Raw genomic sequence first — 25,671 nt, forward strand, 5'->3', positions numbered from 1 at the left:
GAGGTCTCCCCGAGGTGGATCTGATGGCCACCTCAAACGGCGCTGCAATATAGGAACGTCGCTCCCCAGTTCGGGAAGACAATCCTCCAGCGCTGTATGCCCTGTCAATACCAGGGAGGATCAGACGGAAGTGCGTCTACCCTCGTCAACTGAGGATTCGGAAGGTATTGACAAAACGCAGGCAGAACCGGAACTTGGCAAGGAAATCGCCATTCTGGTTAAAAAGGGCATGGTTCACCGTCCTCACTCTCATGAGACGGAGGAACACCTGGAGGCTTCCACCAGTGTAAACTCTGGTAACCCGGAACAGCCGGCCCTATCAAGGCCTGAACAGATGCAACCTCACTGCCTGGAGGTCAGCCAGCCTTTAGCTGGCAGAAGAGGATTATCCCAGGGAGTGCTAAGAACTTTGGCGCACTCAAGAGCAGAGTCAACTAACCAGAGCTACCAGAGGGTCGCCCGAATCTTTCAGAACTGGTGTTCGAGTAACCAGCGCGACCCTGATAGGAATGCAGTCTTGGAGTTCCTACAAGACGGCCTGGAGAAGGGGCTAGCACCTGCTACCTTGAAAGTCCAAGTCTCAGCTCTGTCCGCACTCCTGGAGACCCGGCTAGCACTAGATCCTCTGATTAAGCAATTTTTAAGAGGGGCTACTAGACTCCGTCCTCAGGTGCAGCCACCGGTCCCGATCTGGGACCTGGCCGCAGTTTTGCAAGGGCTCTGTGCGCCCCCCTTTGAGCCCCTATCTGAGGTGGATTTGAAGTACCTAGCATACAAGATAACTTTCCTGTTGGTAATAACCTCCGCCAAGAGGGTCGGTGAGCTACAAGCCCTAGCGGTCTCTGAGCCATTTATAACCTTCTTTCCAGACAGAGTGCAACTGAGGTTTGTCCCAGGATTCTTGCCAAAGGTACCCACGCCTCAGAATGTTAACCAGGCAATCGTCTTACCAGCGTTTTTTCCCTCTCCCACCTCTGAGTGGGAGGAAAGGATGCACAAGTTGGACTTGGTGAGAGCATTGCAGATTTATCTAGAGCGGACTGCGTCCTTTCGGAAGTCAGAGAATTTGCTGATCAATGTGTTTGGCCACACCAAAGGGACCAAAGCATCCAAACCAACTCTATCAAGATGGATTAGAGAAGCCATTATCTGCTCCCTACGTGCTCAGGACCTCCCGGTACCAGACCTTATCCGTGCCCATGCCACCCGAGCAGTGGCGACATCACGGGCCGAGAGACGTTTTCTTTCCTTGGAACAGATATGTGCAGCGGCTTCTTGGAGTTCTCAGCTAACTTTCGCCAAACATTATAGACTTGAGTGGCGAACAAGGGAGTCCACAGCATTTGGACATTCGGTATTGGCATCAGCTTGCCAGAATCACCCGCCCTAAGGGAAAGCGATACTTGCTAAATCCCCAGTTGTGCTGCTGTTGGGCGTAGGGGGAACGAAAGATTGTGAATGACAATCTGTTTTCCCTTAGCCCAAACAGCAGCACAAGGCTCCCTCCCTATGCTGTAATTGTACTATTTGTTTGGATGTCATATTACTTCTGTTAAATAGATGTCTAAAACTTTACTTGCTACTAACACAAAGGGGAGTTGGTCCTCTGACCTCTTATAGGGGTTAATTGCTGTTAGGTAATTAAATATTCCACCTGTCCTAACAGCTCATAGGGGCAGGATTACCCCGGTTGTGCTGCTGTTTGGGCTAAGGGAAAACAGATTGTCATTCACAATCTTTCGTTCTGGAACTATTTCAGTGTTCTGGAACTATTACAGCCATCACTGTAACTCTTTGGGGGAAATTCAGTGTTTCTAGCATGTGAAATTTAACAAGCTCCATTTTATAAATGCAGCGTTTTAACAACATTTTTTTTCCTTTAATATGTGGATAAGATTAAGCAAAATTCCAATCAGTTTGCTGGGACTGTAAAATGCAGTCTTATTTTTCCACTATGTTTATGCAACAACCAGCAGTGCTGCATTTTCTCAATGCGAAGCCTAAGTAAGTATTAAGCTCCATGCACACGTCCGAGCCGTGTCTGATGGTCCGTTCTGATGAAAACAAAGAGCAGGTCATATTCTGCTCCGTTTCATTGGAACAGAACAGATTGGAAGTCCCCATAGAGGTAATTGCATCATGGAATATACACAGATGTCACTCCAAGTGTCATCTAACTGTATTCCACTGCACACTTGGTCATGTGCATGGAGTCTTAGTTTTGTCCTTGTATGTTTACTTGGAATATCGAGGTTTTCACTACATTTGAAGTCAGACATCAATAAGAGTGTCAAAAAATTTAAGTCAATTCCTACTTACAAGTTTATTCACATGCATCATGTACATGACATATATGATAGCAACATGTGTTAATGTACTCCTCTGACCCCAACCTGGTATATACAGGTAGTCTGCAGTCCCTGTTTTACTTACCCCACCAGCATCAATGAACATTGACTGATCACATCTGCACTTACCGAAAAATATGGGTAATTTAGAATGGTGGTGCCAAAATTCTGGTCTAAAGTAAGTATATTTTAGGTGCAAAAAGTGTGTACAATTGTGCCAAAATCTGACACAGATTCCGGTGGAAAGTAAATAAGAGGTATAAACATAGACTAGTCCATCTACAGATGTAGCATCGGCCACTGTGATAAACTAGTGATAAGAAACACATTCTGAAAGGTTTATGACCTAAACATCCTATGGTGTTTCTAGATGGCAAGTGCTGCTAAAGTGACCATTTAATATCTGTACATTAAAGTGTAGCCAAGATCACAAGACAATAAAAGAAGCTCAGAATACAAGGAAGCTTATAAAACTAGCCAAACAGGATCTTGTGTGGTCACCAAGCAACACAACGCTGTCTCCAGGCACCGAAGAATGTTCCTCCCCGTCTCATACATGTGTTCTCCATTCCAGCATTGGTGCATTGGTGGCTGTGCGGGACGTCATCATGGATCACATCACTGTGTCCAAGGCTCTGAGGCAGCAGCTGGAGGCCTTGTGCCTGAACTCTTTCCCCTGTGGTACTGGAAGCTGGGTAAAAAAACCATAATATCTTTGTTATTGGGGCTATGGCTTGTTTTCCCCTGTTTGTTAATATAGGATATGTAGAGTTTGGTCATATGGTCTGTGATAGTGAAGCAAGGACTTTATAATCTATTTACTATGGCCATCATATTTCCCATATGTTACACTTCTGCTTAGAACAAGTCTCACCGACTCACTGAGAAAAGAACCCCTGCAGATACCTACTGGGAAGACAGCGATCCCGAAGAAGAGAACCAAGACTCTCGATATGATCTCTTGAACCAGCGTAGCTCACCGTGGGAACTCGACGACAAGTACAATTCCGAAGTTCAGCACTTGAGGGAAATAGCAGTCAAATGTCCAGAAAACATCACTGAACACTTCATCTGTTCTTACTTCAATCAACTAAGGGTAGTTGATAAAGAGGTGGGTGGAAATCTGGCCCTTATTTATTCTGACATTGTGTTTATTCCTCAAGGACCAAGGGTCATTGAAAAAATGGAAGATTGTTAGATATGTGAATATGGCCTAAAATGAATAATGCAGTGGCTCCTTATTTTGTCACTGATCATGCTCCAGCTACAAAAGGAACCCTTACCTGAGGATTAGGTAACCACATATTCTCCTACACCATGCCTTTGAGGTCTATTATACAATCCAGTATTGAGAGTATGTTGTATGTCTTGTTACAGTCAGGCATTTCAGGAACATGATTCACGTTGCAGAGATATGATCTGATATTGGATTGCAGTCTATATGTGCCACACCTGCATTTATACTTTATAGACAGGTTTATACAGTACATTGTGTATGTTGGCAAATGTTCCAGCAGAGGTGTTATGTACATCTGTGCAGGGTTTACTGGGGTGTAGCAATACTTGGATTAACCCATTACAACATTCTCATGACATGTTTTTCACCTATTCTTTCATTTCTTAGTGCCATATTGTTCTGACATTGGTCAGGGGTGATTTAAGGCAAACTTAGTTACCAAAGGCTCCTCAGATGGCCTCCAAGTCAGGTGATCTGCTTCAATATGGGAAACATTTAAAGTGACTTGTCTTATGGATTAGAACCTCAGAGGAACATTGTATTGCTCTATGAATATAGGAGATGATAGTCCGCTTATTTAGTCAGTATTACTGTTACTGGCCACCAAATAATAGCTGTTTTCTACTTATAGCAGCAGGAAATAAATATACCATGAAAATCCGCCAGTCCCAATTATTCTCAATGATTTCTATCTCCCTCCCCCTTATATAGGTTACTGAAGTAGATGCACGACTGCTTACATTTCAGAACCTTGAAGAACTTGTGTTGAGTGCAAATAAACTAAAAACAGTCTCCTCAAGTAATCTTCCAAGAAAACTAAAGGTGAATATTCTGATCGTGGTGTTTTCTTGTCATTTCTTTATAGCCAATCTGTATCAGGACAGCCATTAGATATGTATACTTTATTATTCTCTGTTGTAGATATTGGAGCTATGTGCCAACCAAATTTCAAGCTTAAAAGATCTAAGTCAAAATCCACCTCGGTTGTTACAGCATTTGGGACTTGCCTATAATAAAATTCAAGGCTCCTCAGAGAGTATATTCCTGACTGCGGATATCTGGTAATACATTTGGGTTTATGGATGTATATTGGCCCATTATTAATACATATAGGTGTAATTGCTCCAAATTGTCCGAGCTTAAGAATTCTGTAACTTATTGAAACTGTCTACAAGTGTTTGTCAGTTTATGGTCTTTGCCCTCTATATTCATAGACTCATGACTTTGAGGGTTTTCACCTTTTAACAGAAACTACATATTTTGTTCTTTTTTTTTTTTCAGGCCAAATCTGGTTTCTCTTGACCTTAGTTTCAATGACCTTACTGATCTCTATAACCTAGTCTCTAGAATCTCTACTTTACAAAATCTTCGTATTCTTATGCTACAAGGAAATCCACTGACGTTCATCACCTCGTATAGAGGCTACACTATAGATTGTCTGCCAAAGCTATCTGTTCTGGATGATATCTCAATATTACCAGATGAAAAATATAAATTCAGAGGAATATCAAAAAAGAAAGGTGAGACTGAGTGTAATGACCTACAGATGTATAATACTAACCTGATATCATTAGCATAATGGGGAGAACTGTCAAAAGTAGCACAATGGAAAAGTGAATTAGCTGTCCATAGCAAACAATTAGATTTTAGTTCTCATTTACATAGAACTTCTGCAAAATGAGAGCTAGTACAAGGATTCCCTGTCATAAGTAACTACTATACTTTACCTAAGCTCCACTTTTTCTAAATCTCATCCAATGGGTTATATTTTCTTCTTATAATAACCACATTATGGAAGGGGCACAAATGTGGATTTTAGGAGCGGATGAAATGTCATCACATAAAGTCTTGTTATTGGATTATTTTTGATGTGTAAGCCAGACATACCAGCAGAATGATCAGATCTGTCATTGATACATGAAAGAATATGTCAGTGAGGTCCAGGATCTCAGGGCACCAGCAATTGGTGGCGAGTGGCGACATTTCAAATCACATTTTTAACATGTGCTTAGTAGATCCATTTTAAAGGGAGTCTGTCAGCACCAACAAACCCAAATCCCTCTAGTTCTCAGAGCTATACAATGCTATAATAGATGCTTAATTCTGACAAAAAGCTGCTTATTATTCATATGCAACAAGCTAAGAGTACATCAGGGAGTATTCTGGGGTAGATCTTGCAAATAGGATTTAAATGCCCCCTCAGTTTGCTTTACAATGTTATGTCATGAACAGAATTATAAAGGGGTTCAGAGGAATTGTCTGCTGTAGAGAATCCTTTATAGAGAGAACGGTTCCTCAACAGCAAGCTGTTCACATGGAGTCCACTGCTAAGACTATGACGACTACTACTACTACTACTTCCCTGAATTCCCTGAGAATACTTTGAAATGGGTTTTATAAAGCAGACACTTGATATAAATTCTCTATACAGATCAGTAGTGATTGGCGCTCACAGACTTTGTCTATGTGATTTTCTGGCACATATCTATAACATACCACAAGATCATCTTGACTAGATATCTATTTAAGCAATACGCATACATCTGTGTAATGTGATAGTACATTTTATTTGCTGTCTTGTGTGGCTGTCAGAATGTTATAAGCTAAAAGGATGATATATAAAATCAAACATTTAGTGTAGTGGAATGACACAGTATGTCCTATCATGAAATGAAGCATGGTGGATCATTGCGGTTATAGAAAACATACATTTGACTAAATTTGACATACTTTTTTTCAGAAAATTTTGCTTCTGTAAAATCCCAAGTACAATCTGCAGAAACGACTCTATTCATATGTATGAAAGTTATATTTTGTTTCATAAGCTTCTGCACCAGATCTACCCTCGCTTATACGACAGTAAAAGAAAGATCCATGTAAACATATAAAATTAATGATTGTATAATTCACACAGTATATTGTAGGGTCAGGGGATAATCGTACACATCAGGGAGAGTGTGTGCCTACATAGGCATTACGGAGACTTACAAGTCATTCCTGTTCCGCTAGGGATTCTAGGTATAAAATATACAAATCTATTCTCCAGGATGTAATTAGGAGAACAGTTCACTCTGTATGCCGCCCTCTAGAGGACAGCATCCTTAACATCATGCATAACTCAGTTAAAAAGTCTAATTAATCATGATGCAGATTTTATTGCCAAATTAGTATTTCTACTCCAAAAGGAACAGATTCCCAGTCATGCATGATGTTAAGGATGCTGCCCTCTAGAGGGCAGCGTACAGAGTGCACTGTTCTCCTAATTACATCCTGGAGAATAGATTTGCATATTTTTTTTTACCCAGAATCCCTAGCGGAGCAGGAATGACTTGTAAGTCTCCGTACTGCCTATGTAGGCACACACTCTCCCTGATGTGTACAATTATCCCCTGACCCTGGTCTATAGTCTCTCACTCTGCCAAATCAGTATCCCTGCACTATGCTGAGGAGGCCCAATAGGCCGAAACGGCGCTGTCTGTAGCTGGGAATATTTTCTTTTTGGAATAGAAATACTAATTTGGCAATTAAATCCGCATCATGATTAATTAGACTTTTTAACTGAGTCATGCATGATGTTAAGGATGCTGCCCTCTAGAGGGTGGCATACAGAGTGCACTGTTCTCCTAATTACATCCTGGAGAATAGATTTGCATATTTTTATATATTATATTGTAGTAATGCAGCAACTTTTCCAAAGTCTGTTTCTACTTGATTGTATAAGTAAGGCAAACAGATCCCTTTTTTCCCTTTTTGAAAAATACAATAAAAATATACAGCCTGAAAAGTGCAGTGTGTGAAAATGCAATGTATTAACAATATAATATCTCTATGGGCAACTGTTTTGTTTTGCAGAAGCTTTAGAAAGTAAAGCAGAGCTGTGTGTGCACATAGGGAAAGTACAAGGTATTCCAAATACAAGCCCACAGATAGAACAGCAGAGCTCTGGGGACTATCCTGTAACTACAATCACTTATCATGTGTGCTATGAATTCATTGAGGATCAGGCCAGCAGTGACATGACAGAGTGTCAGGTAAGCTGGAAAATCTGAGGGACTGAAGTTACACTGAGAAATGCTATTGTATCTTGCAGTTAGGTTCCTGAACATGAACGTGTGCTTTGTCACGTTTTTCATGGCACATGTTCATGTGTGTGTAAGTTTACAGGATATAACTTGAGATTGTAGATGGCCAGAAAAGCTGATTTTAATCACTGTCTGCTGATCATCTGTGTCTTTCTGCAACAACAACAAGCCTGACTAATGATGACTGACAGCAGATAATCGGCAAAAAGTAAAAAAGTGGATTTTTATTGTCCATGTAAAAGGCTTCAATGAAAAAGTGTTGATGCCAAACAGATAGGCATCCCATCAAAGGAAGGCCACAGATCATGGCAGAGACTGATCAGTAGTTCAGTCTGAACTGTCATTTCTAAGGTGTATTCCCATCTTAAACAAAAAAAGAAGAAAAAAAAAAAGTATTTTTTATTGTGAAGTATTGTGGGTATTGTGAAGACAACTAACACTTAACGTTCATGAAATAATACTTCTAACATGATGCTTAATCCCTACTGGGCCAGTACATGAGAACTGATAAATAGGGACAAATATATACCACTAGTTCTATCTAGACGTTTGGTATAGTGGATAGTATTTGGGTAACCAACAAAAGGGCTCATGTTACTGTGGTCCAGATACTCACTTGTTTGGTGAAATACACTGCAGGTAATGTAGATGTGCCACATATGATAAATAACCCAAAAATGTCCCACATGAGAAGTTATGATCCATTAGGATTCTGGGATTAATGTGGTGGCACGGCCACAGATGGTCATTTCATGGTTATTTTATCATCCTAAACCAGTAGGTTTAGGGATTTAAGCATCATGTTAGAAGTATTATTTAATAAACGTTAATTTTTAGTTGACTTCACAATACTCTCTTTTTTGTTTTGGTTATTTTTTGAAGCAACGTACCTCTCATTATTCACTTTATTAATTACAGTATTTCCATCTTAACAAGTTATTCCCTATATAGGGTATAGGATAACCTGAAGATGTGTGGGGATTCGATTACTCTAAGGCTCCGTTCCCACGGACTAACGCGCTGCTCATTCTGACACGTAAATATGTGTCAGACTGAGCATAGTAAAACAGAATCCCATTGAGTTCAATGGGTTCGGTCTTACGCGCGCTACCCATTGAACTGAATGGGAAGCTTTTTTACCTATTGCTTTCAATGTGATATGCGCGTATCACATTGAAAGCAATAGGTAAAAAAGCCTCCCATTGAGTTCAAAAGGTAGCACGCGTAAGCGGGCACCCATTGAAGTCAATGGGATCTGTTTTGAAGTGCCTCACTTTGACACGTGTTTACGTGTCAGAATGAGCGGTGCGTTACTCCGTGGGAATGGAGCCTTAGGCCCAGTTCACATCTGCATTCGGGAAATCCGTTCGAAGTCAGTATTTGAAATCTTTAAAAATTGATTTCAAACAGTCCAGATTAAAACTAATTGATTTCAATGGGTTTGAAAAGTAATCTGCATGTATCAGTTTGTGCCATTTCTGTCTCGTTTCAGCTTTTTTTGTGAGGAGAGGAAAGTAGAAGTTGCAGGACTTTGTTTCCGTACTGAAAATAAGGATTCCAGATAGACAGTAACCAATCCGTTTTTTTTAACATTGATGTCTATGGAAAACAGATTACATACTCATGACGCTAGGTTCACACCTGCGTTCGGCACTCCGTTCTGTGGTTTCCGTCTTCTGCATGCAAGAAGATGGAAACCACAGACCGGGTCCGGCCGTGAGCGGTGGTGTGCATGGGTTCGTGTGTTTCCGCACGGTTTCCGCAAGAATCATGCGGGGAGAAAAGTGCTTCTTGGTATACTTCGCTGGGTGTGTACAATTAACTGTATTTTATTTCAGCCATTGATGTGCAACTATCCAGAAGCAATGATCACTGAAGTGAATGAACAACTTCACCCTCCGAACATTCACACTGGTAACTTCTTTCTGACAATTTTAAAAATAGCAATGTGGTTGTTATATATCTGTTTATAGATGGTTTTACTGGCATGGTAAAACAACACAAATTATGTACATGTATGGTGAGAAAAAAATGTCCATTCAGCATCTGCAAAACGGGGTGATTTTCCAGGCATGTAGAGGTCTGTGTGTCCAAGGACATAAGGCAAAACACATGATAATACACAGCAACGTTAAAGAGGATCATACCAGTGTCAACTCATGGATTTGCCATCACATTGATCTATATAAAGACCTAGTTTATAAAGAATGAGATATGTCTATCTTTAGGAATCACTATCCTTTCACCTATCAACAACACTATGTCTGCAGGACAAGTGTATCATTGGTAATATATTGATGAATCTGGGTTATATGTAAAGTACTTATGTCCACTGAACATTTTTCTGGGCTGACTATCATTAGCCTATCATGATATGCTGCATCACTAAGTCAGATAGTGTATAGCAGTGATGTGTATTATCATTAGGTTGCACTGCATATAATGATGCCATTCAATAAGCAGCAGGTCCAAATTAATAACACAGTGATCCCCAGATACTTCATATCGACACCTTGACATATGATCTAAATTGTCGGGTCCTGTGATATCACTCATTCAACTACCAGGCAGTGCCAAATATATCCTATACTACCAAATAACTGTCTGGATGGTGGGTGTGGGGCAATCTACTCATGTAGGATTGTTTTGCGGACCACCATGGAAATCATATGTAGTAGTTTTGAGTTGTATTTATGGGGATTTTGGTCAATCCACCCAAATGAACTACAACAAGCATCAAAGGACACAAAATCAGTGAAAGACTCCACGTCTTTCCAACCCACAGGCAGTGGAATAGGTTTGCCCCCAATGCGTCACATTTGAAGCACTTGCCTGAAGGAAAAAGTCCCATTCTGTAACCTCTTAACAAAGTAATGTAAGATTTGTGTAGCTTGCAAAGAGTCATCTCCATATATATGGCTGATGGTAAGGTTTTTACCAAGTATTCCAGTATATTCAGCACTTGGGGAATACTGAGTCCTGGGACAGCTCACACCCACATCCGTATACCCAACTGGGCAATATCATATGACCATGATGGGTGTGAATATTGGTAAAATATTGTTATTTGCCCTTTGTAATGTGTAGGAACGTTAATGGCTATTCTGAAGGCTGTATACCATCCTTGAGGCAACAGAGACCTTAGTTATGTATGTAAGAAGCTGGTTACCTGCAAGTATGTGAAATAGGGAAATGTAATGCTTGGGGAGTGTCTTACAATGCTGCAAGTGCATGTGCTTGTTTATCAGTATTATTCACCCATTGAGCCACCATGTGTAATCCTGTGAGTAATCCCACTTTAAAGATGGAGTATCTACAACCCTCCTGGAACTCCAGGTGCACTAGTAGTGTGTGTCGGACTGATCTGTTTAAAGTTACAAAGTTTGTTCCATGTCTTCCAAGTAGCCAGGAGAAGTGGGATACTCTTACCCCACTCCGCAAGTCACTGTGTTGAGTATGTAAGACGATAGGGAGCAAGGGCTTTTGGGCCACTTGTTGGTCATTGTAGGTGTCCATGTAGTAATCTGTGATTTGGATCCAGTCTCAGTCAATCGCATTTGTATCACAAGATTTAGGGAGCAAATATCTGAGAAATATAACTGCAAGTAACTTTGTTTCAAAATTGCGAAAGAGTTCAGATGAAAGTGTGAGGGGCAAGTATAGTCATGTATCTCTTATCCGCCATTTTGTTCTATAAACTCTATTATTAATGTCATCCATTTTGTATTCTAACACATATACTATGAGATGAGGTCACTGAGAGTGTGAAGCGATGCAGGCATAGACTTTTTGTAGGCCATTGTTCAGTTATCTGCAAGGCCGGAGTAGTCTGGCACCAGCATGACATCTTAACTCTTTTGCCATGATATATACATCTAGGATGTCAGCTCACACATAAGTGTTTTGTATATTTCTTTGTTTCATGAGAAAGTCCATCCCAGCTTGGAAAGTTATAATGAGATGTAGATTACATTAGGCCTCATCCAATAGTCATGTGCCAGCCTTATCTTATAACTCTATAACCAATCATGTTATACTAATTAGATTAGCCAAGCCACCTCTTTGTCTGAATTGTACTTAAACTACCCTTTTCCCCCATTAAAGCAGAGCACTTTTGATATACAGAATGTGTGTGGTCTGTATTCTGTTTTCTCCGAGCGCTCGTACTCAGATTAGTAACTTTCTCAGATTAGGATACCAATGGCATCTACCCGGGGCATTCTCCCCCAACAAAAGTGCAATATAGGTTATTTAATACGTTTTTCATCTTTCAGTGAAAGGCAGTGATTGTAGAAGGTGGGAGAGTTGGGGCATCTCAATCAGTTTCAGACGGACAAGGGGAGGCTTCATCAAATGAACAGTGTATTCTCCAAGCGAGATGGACTTCTAGTGAGTTGTACCTATAAGTATTTGATGAATGATACATCCTAGCAAATTGAAAATGATGTTGTCCACGGTGTAAGGGGTACCTCACATTTATCTATATCAAGAGAACATCCTGACAGGGTTACCACTAGTTGTATGTCCTGGAGGGTTTCTTGTACGTAGTGTTGTTAATTTTTAAGCAACAGCAAATTTATATCCGCAAAAGCAGTCACCCTGAGCTCACTATTGCCCGTTGGGATGCTTGGGTATAAGGGAGATGTTTCTGTTTGGCGTGGTAGTGGTCAATTGATATATTAAGTAAGTGTTAAGTAAGTGGAGCAAGAGGTTTTGTATCATGTACATGACCAGAGAAATGACAAATAATTGTTGTTTTATATATCCTTCCATATGTAATATACTTCATTCTTCTATCTCAGGTCTCTACAAAACTCCTGGATCCCTTTGGAGTGAAAATATAGATTTTGGCTATGTCAAGGAACACACATCTACAGATTTATTGGCTTTGAAGTGTTTTTTTCTGTCTGGAATGAAAGTGACTGTTACAGAGGAAAAGGTAATGTATATAGCCCTAGATCATGGGAGGGGAACCTTCGGCTCTCCAGCTGTTGTAAAACTACCAGCATACTTGCTCTACTGTTCTTGGAACTCCCATGGAAGTGAATGGAACATGTTGGGAGTTGTAGTTTCACAGCAGCTGGAGACCCAAGGTTCCCTACCCCTGCCCCTAGATCATACTGAATACACAGTCATTTATCATCCAGATTATTTCGCATACAGAATATGATCATTGTTTTACAAGGAAAAACCATATTGTAAATCACATGGTCTAGATTAACATATGGCTTCCGTGGTGCTGGTTCACTGACACATCTAAACAATGATGAGGGTATTTTATAAGGAAAAGTGGACTGTGATAGTATAGATATGTTAGAGATATAAGATAATCCTTTAATAATGCCACAGTAGGGACATTTCAGAACTATACTGAATACTGAACTTTACTGAGTTCATAGAATTAACACTGCCATTTTTAGTAAATTATTTTGGGGTTCTATGCTCTTTATAAAGCAACAAGATTATATACTTCATCTAGTCCATTCTACACCAAATGTACCTTTGCAGTCATGGTAAATGTTGATGTTGTAAGTGCCTGTGATGGACTCAGCACTGTCAAGTTCTCCCTGTAGAAGTCATAGTAGAAGTTGGAGCAAAAGCAGAATTTTCCACTACAGAAGGCCAACTTTACACAAACATTACAGCCCAAAATCCTGGCCCAACTTCCTTTCTAATGACCATGACTAATGACATCATATGAATCTAGAAATGGTAAATGTTGCAGTTTTTATATTTCCAGTATATTTATTCAGGTTCTGTTTTTTTTTAGTTTTGTTGTCTTTTATTATCGATCGGGTTTAACATAAACACTATAGGAGTTTTCTTTACGGTAACTCAGCAATATCAGATTGGAGGGAACAGGGTTATACACAGGATTTTCCCTAGGGGGATTCCCAAAGCAGGAGTTTCCAGGGAATGATGTCGCAGGGGTCCCAGGGATTGAAAGATGAGTATGTTTCTCAGTACTCAATGATTTTTAGGACTCCCTGCTCCCTCTGTGTTCAGGGCCCCAATGCCGACCATGTCAGAGCAACACTGGTGCATGGAAGCAATGGGGAATACTAAAACCAGTGAGTACTGAGAATCATACTCATTGTTCACTCCCGTGTCCCCACTATGAAGCAGTGAGCAGCTTCACCATCATTCAGGAGAGAAGTGGCTGGCCAGGATCAGCAAGGGTGCAGTTTTAACCATGAAACCACCTCCTTGTGCCCAACACTTCAGACCCCACCAATCAGTTGTTCTCAGCAGCTGAGAAAACTTTCTATGTATTGGTTTGCTGAGTTACTGCAGCTCAATTTCTGTTTGCTTGTATAGGAGCTGTGCAACAAATGACAAATGATATCCTATGAAGCATGGTCAAACCATGTCTCCTGGTATCTCTCCATTTAGTTTATTCCAAAAATTATGCAATTCGATGGACCTCTCTATTTGCATTTATGCACAAGTTTTTAGAAAAAAAGTGGAACTTTATATGGTTAGTCTGGTTTTTCCCCTGTATCTGTAAGGCCCCAAACAGGGCCTTGTTCCTTGGGCACAAGTGCATCTGAATAAGACTTCATATTTTATTACCTATGAGCAAACATAAAAGCTCCAATATTCAGTAGAAATATCTATTTTTATTTGCATAAACATAAAAGCAATCTAAACAGAGATCCTTGAATTGCTTTTGTGCTTGTTATATGTAATGCTGCATTAATAGGGACGGTACTTCTCCTGACATGTTTTAATAAATACATGTATTCCCCATATAATAACAAGTGTGCGACATCTTGTCTCATAATTCTGTGTTAGTGTACCATTTCTCTTGTCGAAGGGGTTTGTCTCTACATAGTATGGACACTGTCAGTTTGTTAACATCCAATTGTCAATGTGCTCATAAATTTCAAGGAGGGATTAGACAGGAACAACACAAAGCAGAGTTATGAGAAGAGATGCTCCAGAATTGTTACTTCATGGGGAATACAATTACAACACTTTGCATTCCCGTATTGTGGAAATGACGCTGCAAAACACAGTGCATTTTACATTACCTGCAAAATGGATGGGATTCTGGCTAGTCCCATCCACACATTTTAGAAAAAATCTGCAGAGGAAATGCTGCAATTTCAAAAACGTTGGGGTTTTCTATATAACTATTCAATTTTCCTCTGTGGATTTTCTGTGAAAAAACACTGCAGAAAAAAACAGAATGTATTTCCACCACTTTCTTTCTGCATATATTTTTTTTTTTTACACCTATGTGCTGCTTGGGACCTTAGCTTTAAATCGTTTTTTCCTAGAACATCCTGAGGCCAGTTCCCACGGAGTAACGCGCCTTCATTCTGACGTGTAAAGACTAGAGATGAGCGAACACTGTTCGGATCAGCCGATCCGAACAGCACGCTCCCATAGAAATGAATGGATGCACCTGTGACGCCGGCCGGCCATTTCTATGGGAGCGTGCTGTTCGGATCGGCTGATCCGAACAGTGTTCGCTCATCTCTAGTAAAGACGTGTCAGAGTGAGCACTTCAAAACAGAATCCGATTGACTTCAATGGGTGCTGTCTTATGCGCACCACACATTGAAATCAATGGGTTAAAAAGCCTCACATTGATTTCAAAGACGGCACCCATTGAAGTCAATCAGATTCTGTTTTGAAGTGCTCACTCTGACACGTGTTTACGTGGGAACAGGGCCTAAAAGTATCTTCAGGAAATGGTATAAAATAGGAAACTAACAATTACTTACCAGGCTTGTCCAGTGGCGCTCCAGCACTGCGGCTCTGGTGGTCCCCACCATTCTCTGAGCAGTTTTGCAGTGATGCAATGCTGTACACCAATATGACTGATGAATGGCACATCAGTGACACTGGAAAAATACAGAGACACTTGAGGGTACTACCAAAGCAGTGGTGCTGGATTGGAAAGGTGAGTACTGATAGATTTATTATTTTATGCCATTTTTTGCAAGCAATAGCATTTATGATCATTCTGGCATCCCCTTTAAGCAACTTATTACAGTATAAGTGATAAGGGCTACGGAGTTGCCCTTCTCTTCAATCTGTGACTCAGACTCCATTGCTCTGCTAGTTGCTGATGCTCAGCATTAAATCACAGCAATATTAAATTACAATCCTATATACAAAGTGACAAGATACTGTATGACATACTGCTATAGTGTTCATTAACAAGAATTGTTTCTAGGGTCTGTTACTACAATATTAATACTTGTGCAAAATTCCATGTGTCCATTAGACCCTCTCATGGCCAAAAGATCCCGAAGAGCATGCTGCTGTATCAAAGCTTGACAAAAAAGGTGGTGGAAAGGACAAGGAAAAGGATAAAGCCAGAAGTAGCTCTAGGGTAAGTTTGGTTTAAGACTTGACAACAAATGTTACAATGCACTGAATGTCTATGAACTTCATGGCTCATTGCATCAATCCTGGTATTGAATGCTGACTATGTGGCCCATGTCTCCATTTTTCCCTTGTGTAGCATACAGTGTGTACAGTATAGAGCTCCATGCTTATGTTTATACTCAAGAGTCTCTAAGCCAAGATGATAAACACTTAGATCATATTGATCGGATTTGCTATAAATGTTTAATCATTGGGCAGAATACAAATTTACATGAGTGATCCTATCTGGCTGCTGAGACACATAACACAACGAAGGGAACTGTTTACTACTACCTTTAGCAAGATATATAGATGCCATAAAATTGTGTACCGTTAGGTGGTGGAGGAGATATCAAGCAGTTAACAAAAATATGAGGCTTTGGGGTAGATTTTGGTGATAAACTAAACACTAGATAAGAAACAAACTGTTATGGACTATATAAAACACCATATGAACTTATTTAGCGTTTTAGTTTCAGAAAAGGTATTGAACATACCACAAAGGAAGTAGTAAAAATCCCAAATGTGAGGCTTCAAGTTAGGAACTAACATCAGTACTCAGTGGTACTGCAGATACAATACAGCACAATTGAACTAACCAATACAGTCTATGTATACCACTATACCACTAAGGTCTCAAAGTTTAGATGTAGAATATCAGGTGATTATTAAATAATCCAAAGATTTTTTGGAGATGACTTTAAAACTTTATTTGCATTGTTGCAGGGAAGTAAAATTGATGGAAAGAGTAAGAAGAAAAAAGAAAGTCTACCCGAACTCCGCCATGACCCCCCAATTGTAAAGACTCTTGGATCTGCCATAATGCCTCTAAGACATCTCGTCTCGGGGGAGATGCAAATATTTTCTGTTTGTAACTTGGAGCCCTTTTACAAAACAGAAGAGCAGCATACAAATGACCAGGTGATGTTATCCTACTAGAATAATACTACTATTACTGTAGTTCATTGATGATAATGGATTTTAATGATTATGTAATCACTGAATCAATTTGCTGTGTTCTTTGGAAATACGACTGTAAACATCAATTATTACTGAATAGGGTAGTCATAACAAATGTTTCCTTAAAGGGGCTCTATCAGCAAAATTCTGCTGTATGAGCCCCACATATGTGTGAATAGCCTTTAAAAAGGCTATTCAGGCACCGCTAATGTTATTTTAAACCCCGCTCCCGTTTTAAAATAAAACTATAAAAACATATATGTAAATCATACCTTTGCATGCACGGGGGGCGGTCGTGCACGATCCGACGTCATCTTCGGTCACTCCTTCCTCTTCTTTCTTCTTCCAGCAACGTCCTCCTGTTCTGGCTCTTCTCCGCCTTCATCTTCTGTTTTTCCAACAGGTTGTGTTCAAATCCCGCGCGTGCGCAGTAGCGCTCCCTCCGGAGTGCTCATGCGCATGTGCCGCCGCCATTTTTGTTGTAGTTTTAAGTATCCCTTAGAACTACACGAACATACGCAGTACGCTCGCGAACATCTTCATATCCGCAAGAAAAGAAGATGAAGGCGGAGAAGAGCCAGGACAGGAGGACATCGCTGGAAGAAGAAAGAAGAGGAAGGAGGGACCGAAGATGACGTTGGATTGTGCACGACGGCCCGGCGTGCACGTTCAGATATGATTTACATATATGTTTTTATAGTTTTATTTTAAAACGGGAGCGGGGTTTAAAATAACATTACCAGTGCCTGAATAGCCTTTTTAAATACTATTCACGCATATGTGGGGCTCATACAGCATAATTTTGCTGATAGAGTCCCTTTAAGACATCACTATAAACACATTATGATTCTATTACAGATCTCCATATATTTAACCCCTTCCCGACATGCGCCGTAATAGTACGGCGTGTGTCGGGTCTGTAACTATGGCGACCGCCCGGGAGCCGGGCGGCCGTCATAGCCGCCGGGTGTCTACTGCTTTAAGCAGTAGACAACCGGCTCTAATGCCTCCGATCGGTCCCCGGACCGATCAGAGGCATTAACCCCTCCGGCGCTGCTGTCAAAGGCGCCGGAGGCGCCATTTTCCTGGCGGCGCATGGGCGTCGCCATTTTGGCAGGGATCGCCGGCTCCTGGAGCATGCTCCAGGGCCGACGTCATGTTGCCATGACAGCCGGGAGCCTTGTTAAAGGCTCCCAGCCGGTCTGCAAATTCTCTCTTTTGCAGGCTGGTCTATGCAGCCTGCAAAAGAGATGATGATTTTTTGCAATGCATTGCAATGCATTAGAATTGTAATGCATTGCATTAGTGATCAGACCCCCTGGGGTTCAACACCCCTAGGGGGTCTAATAAATGCAAAAAAAATAAATAAAAAAAAAATATAAAAAAATATAAAAAGTATTAAAAGTTAAAATCACCCCCCTTTCCCTAGAACAAATATAAAAGTAGTTAAAAACTGTGAAACATATACATGTTAGGTATCCCCACGTCCGAAATCGCCCGCTCTACAAATCTATAAAAAATATTTTTCCTGTTCGGTAAACGCCGTAGCAGGAAAAATAGCCAAAAGTGCCAAACCGCCTTTTTTTCACTGTTTTGATTCTGATAAAAATTTGAATAAAAAGTGATCAAAGCAATAACATTTCCCAAAAATGGTAGAACTAAAAAGTACACCCGGCCCCGCAAAAAAAGACGCCCTATGCATCCCCGTACACCTATGTATAAAAAAGTTACGGCCGTCGGAATATGGCGACTTTTAGAAAAAAAAATTTTTAACACCGTTTTGGAATTTTTTTTAGGGGTCAAAATGTAAATAAAACCATATAAATTTGGTATCCCTGGAACCGTACCGAAACACAGAATATAGGGGACATGTCATTTTGGCTGCACAGTGAACGCCGTAAAACCAAAGCCCGTAAGAAAGTCGCAGAAATGCATTTTTTCTTCAAATCCACCCCATTCTGAATTTTTTTCCTGCTTCCCAGTACATTATAGAGAATAATTAATGGTAGCATCATCTAGAAAAATTTGTCCCGCAAAAATTAAGACCTCATATGGCTCTGGGAGCGGAGAAATAAAAAAGTTATGGGGTTTAGAAGGAGGGGAGTCAAAAACGAAAAACGAAAATCAAAAAATGCCATCGGCGGGAAGGGGTTAAGAAGCTTGGTGTCAATGTGGTCGTCATATATTTGTCTTTCAATTTTCATCTCTTTCATAAATTATAACAATTTAGAAACCAATTATACTTTTATTTCAGAACCCACAAAACAGCAACAAAACTAAGGAACGTAAACTGAAAAGTGGAAGAGAAAACGAACAAACTCGATCTTCATCAGGTATTCTTTGATATGTATAAGATTTTTTCAGACTGCTGTATTAACAAGAAATCAGAAAAATATTAAAAACTCAAGCTGTCTCCATAAATTGTGCCTGTCACTAGTATAGACTCTATAGAAGGGTCATAGATTTGTGCTTTAGACAGTGCTATCGTGTTGTTGTAACAAACCGTGGCCAAGACACTTGTTTAGAAATAATGTCAAAAAATTGTAAGTCCATGAACATGTTCTTTGAAATGGGAGTGCTCCGTATGCCAGTTAAGCAATGAACACAGAAAATTAAGTCTATTCAATAATCTGTGTAAAGCAGGAAAAAAATACTATATACAGAAGAGATACGCTGCAATAATAAAATTGGTTTAATCTCACCAGTTTTTTGTTGGTCTTCTCAGGAAGTCGGGTAACAAAGGGCAGTAGGCCAGTTGATACAATCCCTCCCTTGCCCTCAATACTTTTAACCTGGCCCCCAATAAGACTCTCACCCGTACAAGGGCAGTACTGCAGAGCTGTCCCTTTAACAATGTCCCTATGTTTCATGGCTGGCTAAGCCAATCTTCATGGGAACTTTTCTTAATGGGGCTGTCTAGTGCAGTGATGGCGAACCTGTTAGAGACCGAGTTTCCAAACTGCAACCCAAAACCCACTATATTATCACAAAGTGCCAGCATGGCAATTTAACCTTAATACTGTGCGGATCCACAATTGCGGACAGTTACAGACCCACAAATCACAGTCGTGTAAACGGGGTTTTACAGGGCTTTCAATAATACAAACAATTTTGTACTGAAAGGTAAAGGTCTCTGCATTTGGTACTTATGAACAAATAATGTTCATTATTTACTTCACACAGGATCTGTTTTATAGTGACCGTGCAATGTTATTACAGCCTGTACTAATATCACTATAAAACAGATACTGTGTGATATAAATAGTGAAGGAGCCTCCAGACAGCACAATGCATTCCATAATGATCCCCAGACAGTACAATGCGCACCACAGTGGCCCCCAGACAGTATTATATTCTCTGGAGTGGGCCCTGCACAGTATTATATGCTCCATATTAGTCCTCAGACAGTATTATATACTCCACATTGGGCCCCCAGACAGTATTATATGCTCCATATTGGTCCTCAGACAGTATTATATACTCCACATTGGGCCCCCAGACAGTATTATATACTCAACTTTGGGCTCCCACACAGTATTATATGCTCCACAGTGCCCCCCCCCCACCACAGTATTATATGTTCCACTTTGGGTCCCAACAGAGTATTATATGCTCCACATTGGGCCCCCAGACAGTATATTATACTCCACTTTGGGCTCCCACACAGTATTATATGCTCCACTTTGGGCTCCCACACCATATTATATGTTCCACTTTGGTTCCCCACACAGTATTATACGCTCCACAGTGGGCTCCCACACAATATTATATGCTCTACTTTGGGCCTCCACACAGTAGTATATGCTCCACAGTGGGTTTCCCACACAATATTATATGCTACTTCCAAAGAGAAGCCAAGCGTCACAAGTTTAGGACCCACAGTGCTGTTTGCAGGACTTTTCTCTCCACATGTTTTGTGTGGAAACTGAGCGGAAACCACACGGACTCCCCGAATGGAAACCCGAACACAGATGAGAATAGGGTCAACCTTCCTCTATAGAAATAGAATAGTTCTATTTGCAGAAATGGCACACATTTTATTGAACATTCTATTTTCACAAAAATAGCACAGACATATGAGAATTTGCAGTATTATATATTAACACAGAAGCATTTCCTCCAAACATGCAGTCAGAACAAAATGTACCTAGGATACCTCATTGTTGCAATATTTCATTTAAAGAGGACCTTTCAGGTCCTTGGGCACATGCAGTGTAATACACCGCTAGAAAACCGACAGTGCGCTGAATTCAGCGCACTATTGGCTTTCCTGTTGTGAGCCCCTGTTGAAGAGCTATCGGTGACGTTACCATAGCTCTTCAGTGTCAGGAGGGCATTTCTGACAGTCTTTCTGTAGCTCTGTACTGTGAGGGGGCGTTCCTTACTGCCCAGCCATGATACTGAGCGGTGAGGAATGCTCCCCAAGTACTAGTCTATGGGCAGGTACTGTCAGGAGGGGGAGGGGGTGTTCCTCACCACTCAGCGTCATGGCCGGGCGGTAAGGAACGCTCCCTCACAGTACAGAGCTACGGACAGTACTGTGAAGAGGGGAATTCCTGACAGACTGTCAGAAACGCCCTTCTGACACTGAAGAGCTACGGTACCGGCACCAATAGTTCTTCAGCAGGGGCACAAAACGAAAAAGACGATAGTGCGCTGAATTCAGCTCACTGTCGGCTTTCTAGCGGTGTATTACAACGCATGTACCCGAGGACATGAAAGGTCCTCTTTAATTTGCCTCTGTAAGCCGATGGCTGGTCAGGTAATGGAGGAGGTGTACATCTCATCCAGACTACTGAGGTGGGTGAGATGAGAAAACTCCAGAAAGAATATTTCTCAGTAGATAACTATTGTCTGCTGAGGGTTATTTCAGAGTTCCAGTTACTGGGCTGGATTTTTAGGAATGGCAGGAAGGTTGGTAGTGGGGCCTGTCATTCCACCCCCCTCCAGTCCACACTTTGGGGATGTTCCGGGAGCGACTCAGCTGCAGAGAGTCTGCTCATCAAGGGAGGCTTAAGAAGCCAGCTCCAGCAGCAGACTTTGGCAGAGCTTGGCTGGAGAGCCAACAGAGAGGTCAAATTTTTGGAGCTGTGTCCTGAGTAATTCTACTGGCTTTTGGATTTCTGCTATTATAGGTGAGGTAACCTATTCTATGTTTAGTTAGAGCCTAGCCGGGCAGGTATTTATTTTTGTATTGTTTCCTTTTGTTGCTGCACTTTTGAGTGAAAATAAAACTCTACCTTTGTTTTGGGCTAAAGAAACTGGACTTGTGTGTCTATGCCACCCCACCTAGCAACCCCAGACCCTGACACATCTTAATATCAGCGGGCATAATTTCACCCTGCTACAATACATTTTGCATGTAAATATTTTGTCTTGATATTGCACTTGTTATTTCTAACACATATATCTAGGGAAGTTTGTGTACTGGTAGTAGTAAATAAAGATATTCTAAAATTATCAGATTGTTATATATATATATATATATATATATATATATATATATATATATATATATATAGTGTTGTTTACGACACTGGAGCTGTGGTTACTCTATATTTGGAGACCGTTGTTCCTCTGCTTTATGGTTATTCAGTTTCCTCTAATTTCTTTTTTGTGTTAAACAGGAAAAGAAAGACAAAAAGAGGCTGAAAGGAAAGCATCAGAAGAGGAGCCCCAACCCCCTATGGTAGCTCTATCTGTAGAGATTAAAGTCCAGCTTGTCTGCTAACAGTTGTTTGCTGTAGCTCCTGACAACAAATGGTTGTCAACTGTGCCAATGTTAATAAGAGCCAACAATTTTGGACCATTTTAACTATACTCCAAAAGCTGTTGCCTGTTCTTTAATCCCCGTACTGTGGTTGCTCATGAGGAGGACCAGCTTGGTTTTCAGTACATTGTAACAAGCAGCTATCAGTGTTTATATTTTTGGGACTAAGTGTAAATATCAGTGACATCATATTATGAATGATAAAATAGCTTGTTTTATTCAGTGGAAATCAATTGTTTACTGGAGTACAAAAATGCCTATTTAGCAAAGTAAACATGTACAATCCTCAGAAGAGGAAGGAAGGTGTTAGAGTCAAATCCTCCATCTTTGTATTTCGTCAGTCATCTTGTAACCTTTCACACATAAACTGTATAAGTAAGTCGCAGCTGGCTATTTGTATATCTCCTTACTCACACCCAAGGTGCAGACGCCATTCACAGACCTTAGTGCTGATGACCTGGCCATGTATTTCCATGATAAAATTGATAAGATCCATCAGGAAATTACTGCCCAAGCCCCAGGTGGCATTGACTCCCACACCTACGATAGTACTGATCCCCTCACCAGCCGCACTTTAGACTGTCCATTCTCATCTTTTGAACCTGTCACAGAAGAGGAAGTCTCCCAGCTACTTTCTTCATCTCGCCCCACAACCTGCAGTAATGACCCCTTCCCCTCACACCTTCTCCAATCTCTGTCCCCTGCTGTCACTACTTACCTTACTAAAATATTTAACCTCTCTCTCTCTTCTGGAATCTTCCCATCCTCCTTCAAGCATGCTGTTATAATCCTGCTACTGAAAAAACCCTCCGTGGACCCATCCTGTGCTGCTAACTATCGACCCGTCTCTAACCTCCCCTTCATCTCTAAACTTTTGGAACGCCTGGTTTATTCTTGGTTAATCCGTTATCTCTCTGCTTGACCCCTTACAATCTGGTTTCCGCGCTCTGCACTCTACTGAAACAGCTCTCACAAAAGTCTCTAATGATCTACTAAAGGCTAAATCCAATGGTGACTTCTCTCTTCTTATTCTTCTGGACCTCTCTGCAGCTTTTGACACTGTTGACCATCAACTTCTCCTCACTATGCTCCGCTCAGTCGGCCTCAATGACACTGCGCTCTCCTGGTTCTCCTCTTATCTCTCAGACCGCACTTTCAGTGTATCATTTGCGGGCTCTGTTTCCTCCCCTCTTTCCCTTGCTGTTGGGGTTCCTCAGGGCTCGGTCCTCGGCCCCCTGCTCTTTTCTCTCTACACAGCCCCCATTGGACAAACCATCGCCAGATTTGGCTTCAGGTACCATCTTTATGCTGATGACACCCAATTATACACATCTTCCCGTGACATCACCCCTGCACTCATACAGAACACCAGTGACTGTCTCTCTGCTGTCTCTAATATCATGTCCTCGCTCTATCTGAAACTAAATCTCTCTAAGACTGAACTACTACTGTTTCCACCATCTAACAGATCTGTCCCTGATATATCCATTGCAGTCTCAGGCCTTACTATAACTCCTAGGCAGCATGCCCGCTGCCTTGGGGTCATATTTGACGCAGACCTTTTCTTCACCCCTCATATTGAATCACTCGCACGTTCATGTCACCTCCACCTCAAAAACATCTCCAGAATACGCCCTTTCCTTACCAGAGATACACTAAAGACACTTATTGTCTCTCTGATTCATTCTCGCCTTGACTACTGTAATTCCTTACTAATCGGTCTTCCCCTCACTAAACTCTCTCCTCTACAATCTATTCTGAATGCAGCAGCCAGGCTCATCTACCAGGCTAGACGCTACAGCGATGCCTCCGGTCTGTGCCAGTCACTACATTGGCTTCCTATTCATTATAGAATAAAATATAAAGTTATCACTCTCATCCACAAGGCTCTCCATAATGCCGCACCTCCCTACATTTCTTCCCTCATCTCTGTCTACCGCCCAACCCGTGCTCTCCGCTCACTCAATGACCTAACACTTACATCCTCTATTATCAGAACCTCCCACGCTCGTATACAAGACTTTTCCCGAGCTGCACCACTTCTCTGGAATGCTCTACCCCGGACAATCAGATTAACTCCCAACTTCTACAGTTTCAAACGCAAACTAAAGACGCATCTTTTCAGACAAGCCTATCACAATTCCTAATGCACAAAATTGTCTGAACACTGTATAAGCAATGCCGCCCCTGCTACCTCTTGTGTCACCCCCTCTACCTCATAGATTGTAAGCTCTTTTGAGCAGGGCCCTCAGTCCCATTGTGTGAAATGACGTTCTTTGTTATGTATGTCTGTATCTGAACCCTATAAATTGTACAGCGCTGCGGAATATGTTGGCGCTATATAAATAAAATGTATTATTATTATTATTATTATCTCTTATCTTCATGGTATATGGAGGTCACTGAGACTCATTTAGCACCAACATGACATCTTATCTCTGTTTCCATGATATATACATATAGACATAATGAGTAGAGATGAGCGAACACTAAAATGTTCGAGGTTCGAAATTCGATTCGAACAGCCGCTCACTGTTCGAGTGTTCGAATGGGTTTCGAACCCCATTATAGTCTATGGGGAACATAAACTCGTTAAGGGGGAAACCCAAATTCGTGTCTGGAGGGTCACCAAGTCCACTATGACACCCCAGGAAATGATACCAACACCCTGGAATGACACTGGGACAGCAGGGGAAGCATGTCTGGGGGCATAAAAGTCACTTTATTTCATGGAAATCCCTGTCAGTTTGCGATTTTCGCAAGCTAACTTTTCCCCATAGAAATGCATTGGCCAGTGCTGATTGGCCAGAGTACGGAACTCGACCAATCAGCGCTGGCTCTGCTGGAGGAGGCGGAGTCTAAGATCGCTCCACACCAGTCTCCATTCAGGTC

The 25,671-nt window shown here is 41.2% G+C and overlaps 1 protein-coding gene across 1 annotated transcript; it reads left to right on the forward strand.

Annotated features, from left to right (window-relative positions):
• The first annotated feature begins 2,856 nt into the window (after window positions 1–2,856).
• LRRC43 (leucine rich repeat containing 43) lies at window positions 2,857–22,740 on the forward strand. Its single transcript, XM_075273632.1, has 12 exons — window positions 2,857–3,043; window positions 3,211–3,459; window positions 4,297–4,407; window positions 4,507–4,646; window positions 4,867–5,105; window positions 7,438–7,616; window positions 9,506–9,581; window positions 12,470–12,606; window positions 15,907–16,014; window positions 16,776–16,970; window positions 19,264–19,342; window positions 22,637–22,740. Exons 1-12 carry the CDS (start codon window positions 2,957–2,959, stop codon window positions 22,738–22,740), a joined length of 1,704 nt encoding a protein of 567 aa, XP_075129733.1. The 5' UTR covers window positions 2,857–2,956.
• The last annotated feature ends 2,931 nt before the right edge of the window (window positions 22,741–25,671 follow it).

Source organism: Leptodactylus fuscus, chromosome 1 (assembly GCF_031893055.1).
Source record: "Leptodactylus fuscus isolate aLepFus1 chromosome 1, aLepFus1.hap2, whole genome shotgun sequence".
NCBI classification, from domain to species: domain Eukaryota; kingdom Metazoa; phylum Chordata; class Amphibia; order Anura; family Leptodactylidae; genus Leptodactylus; species Leptodactylus fuscus.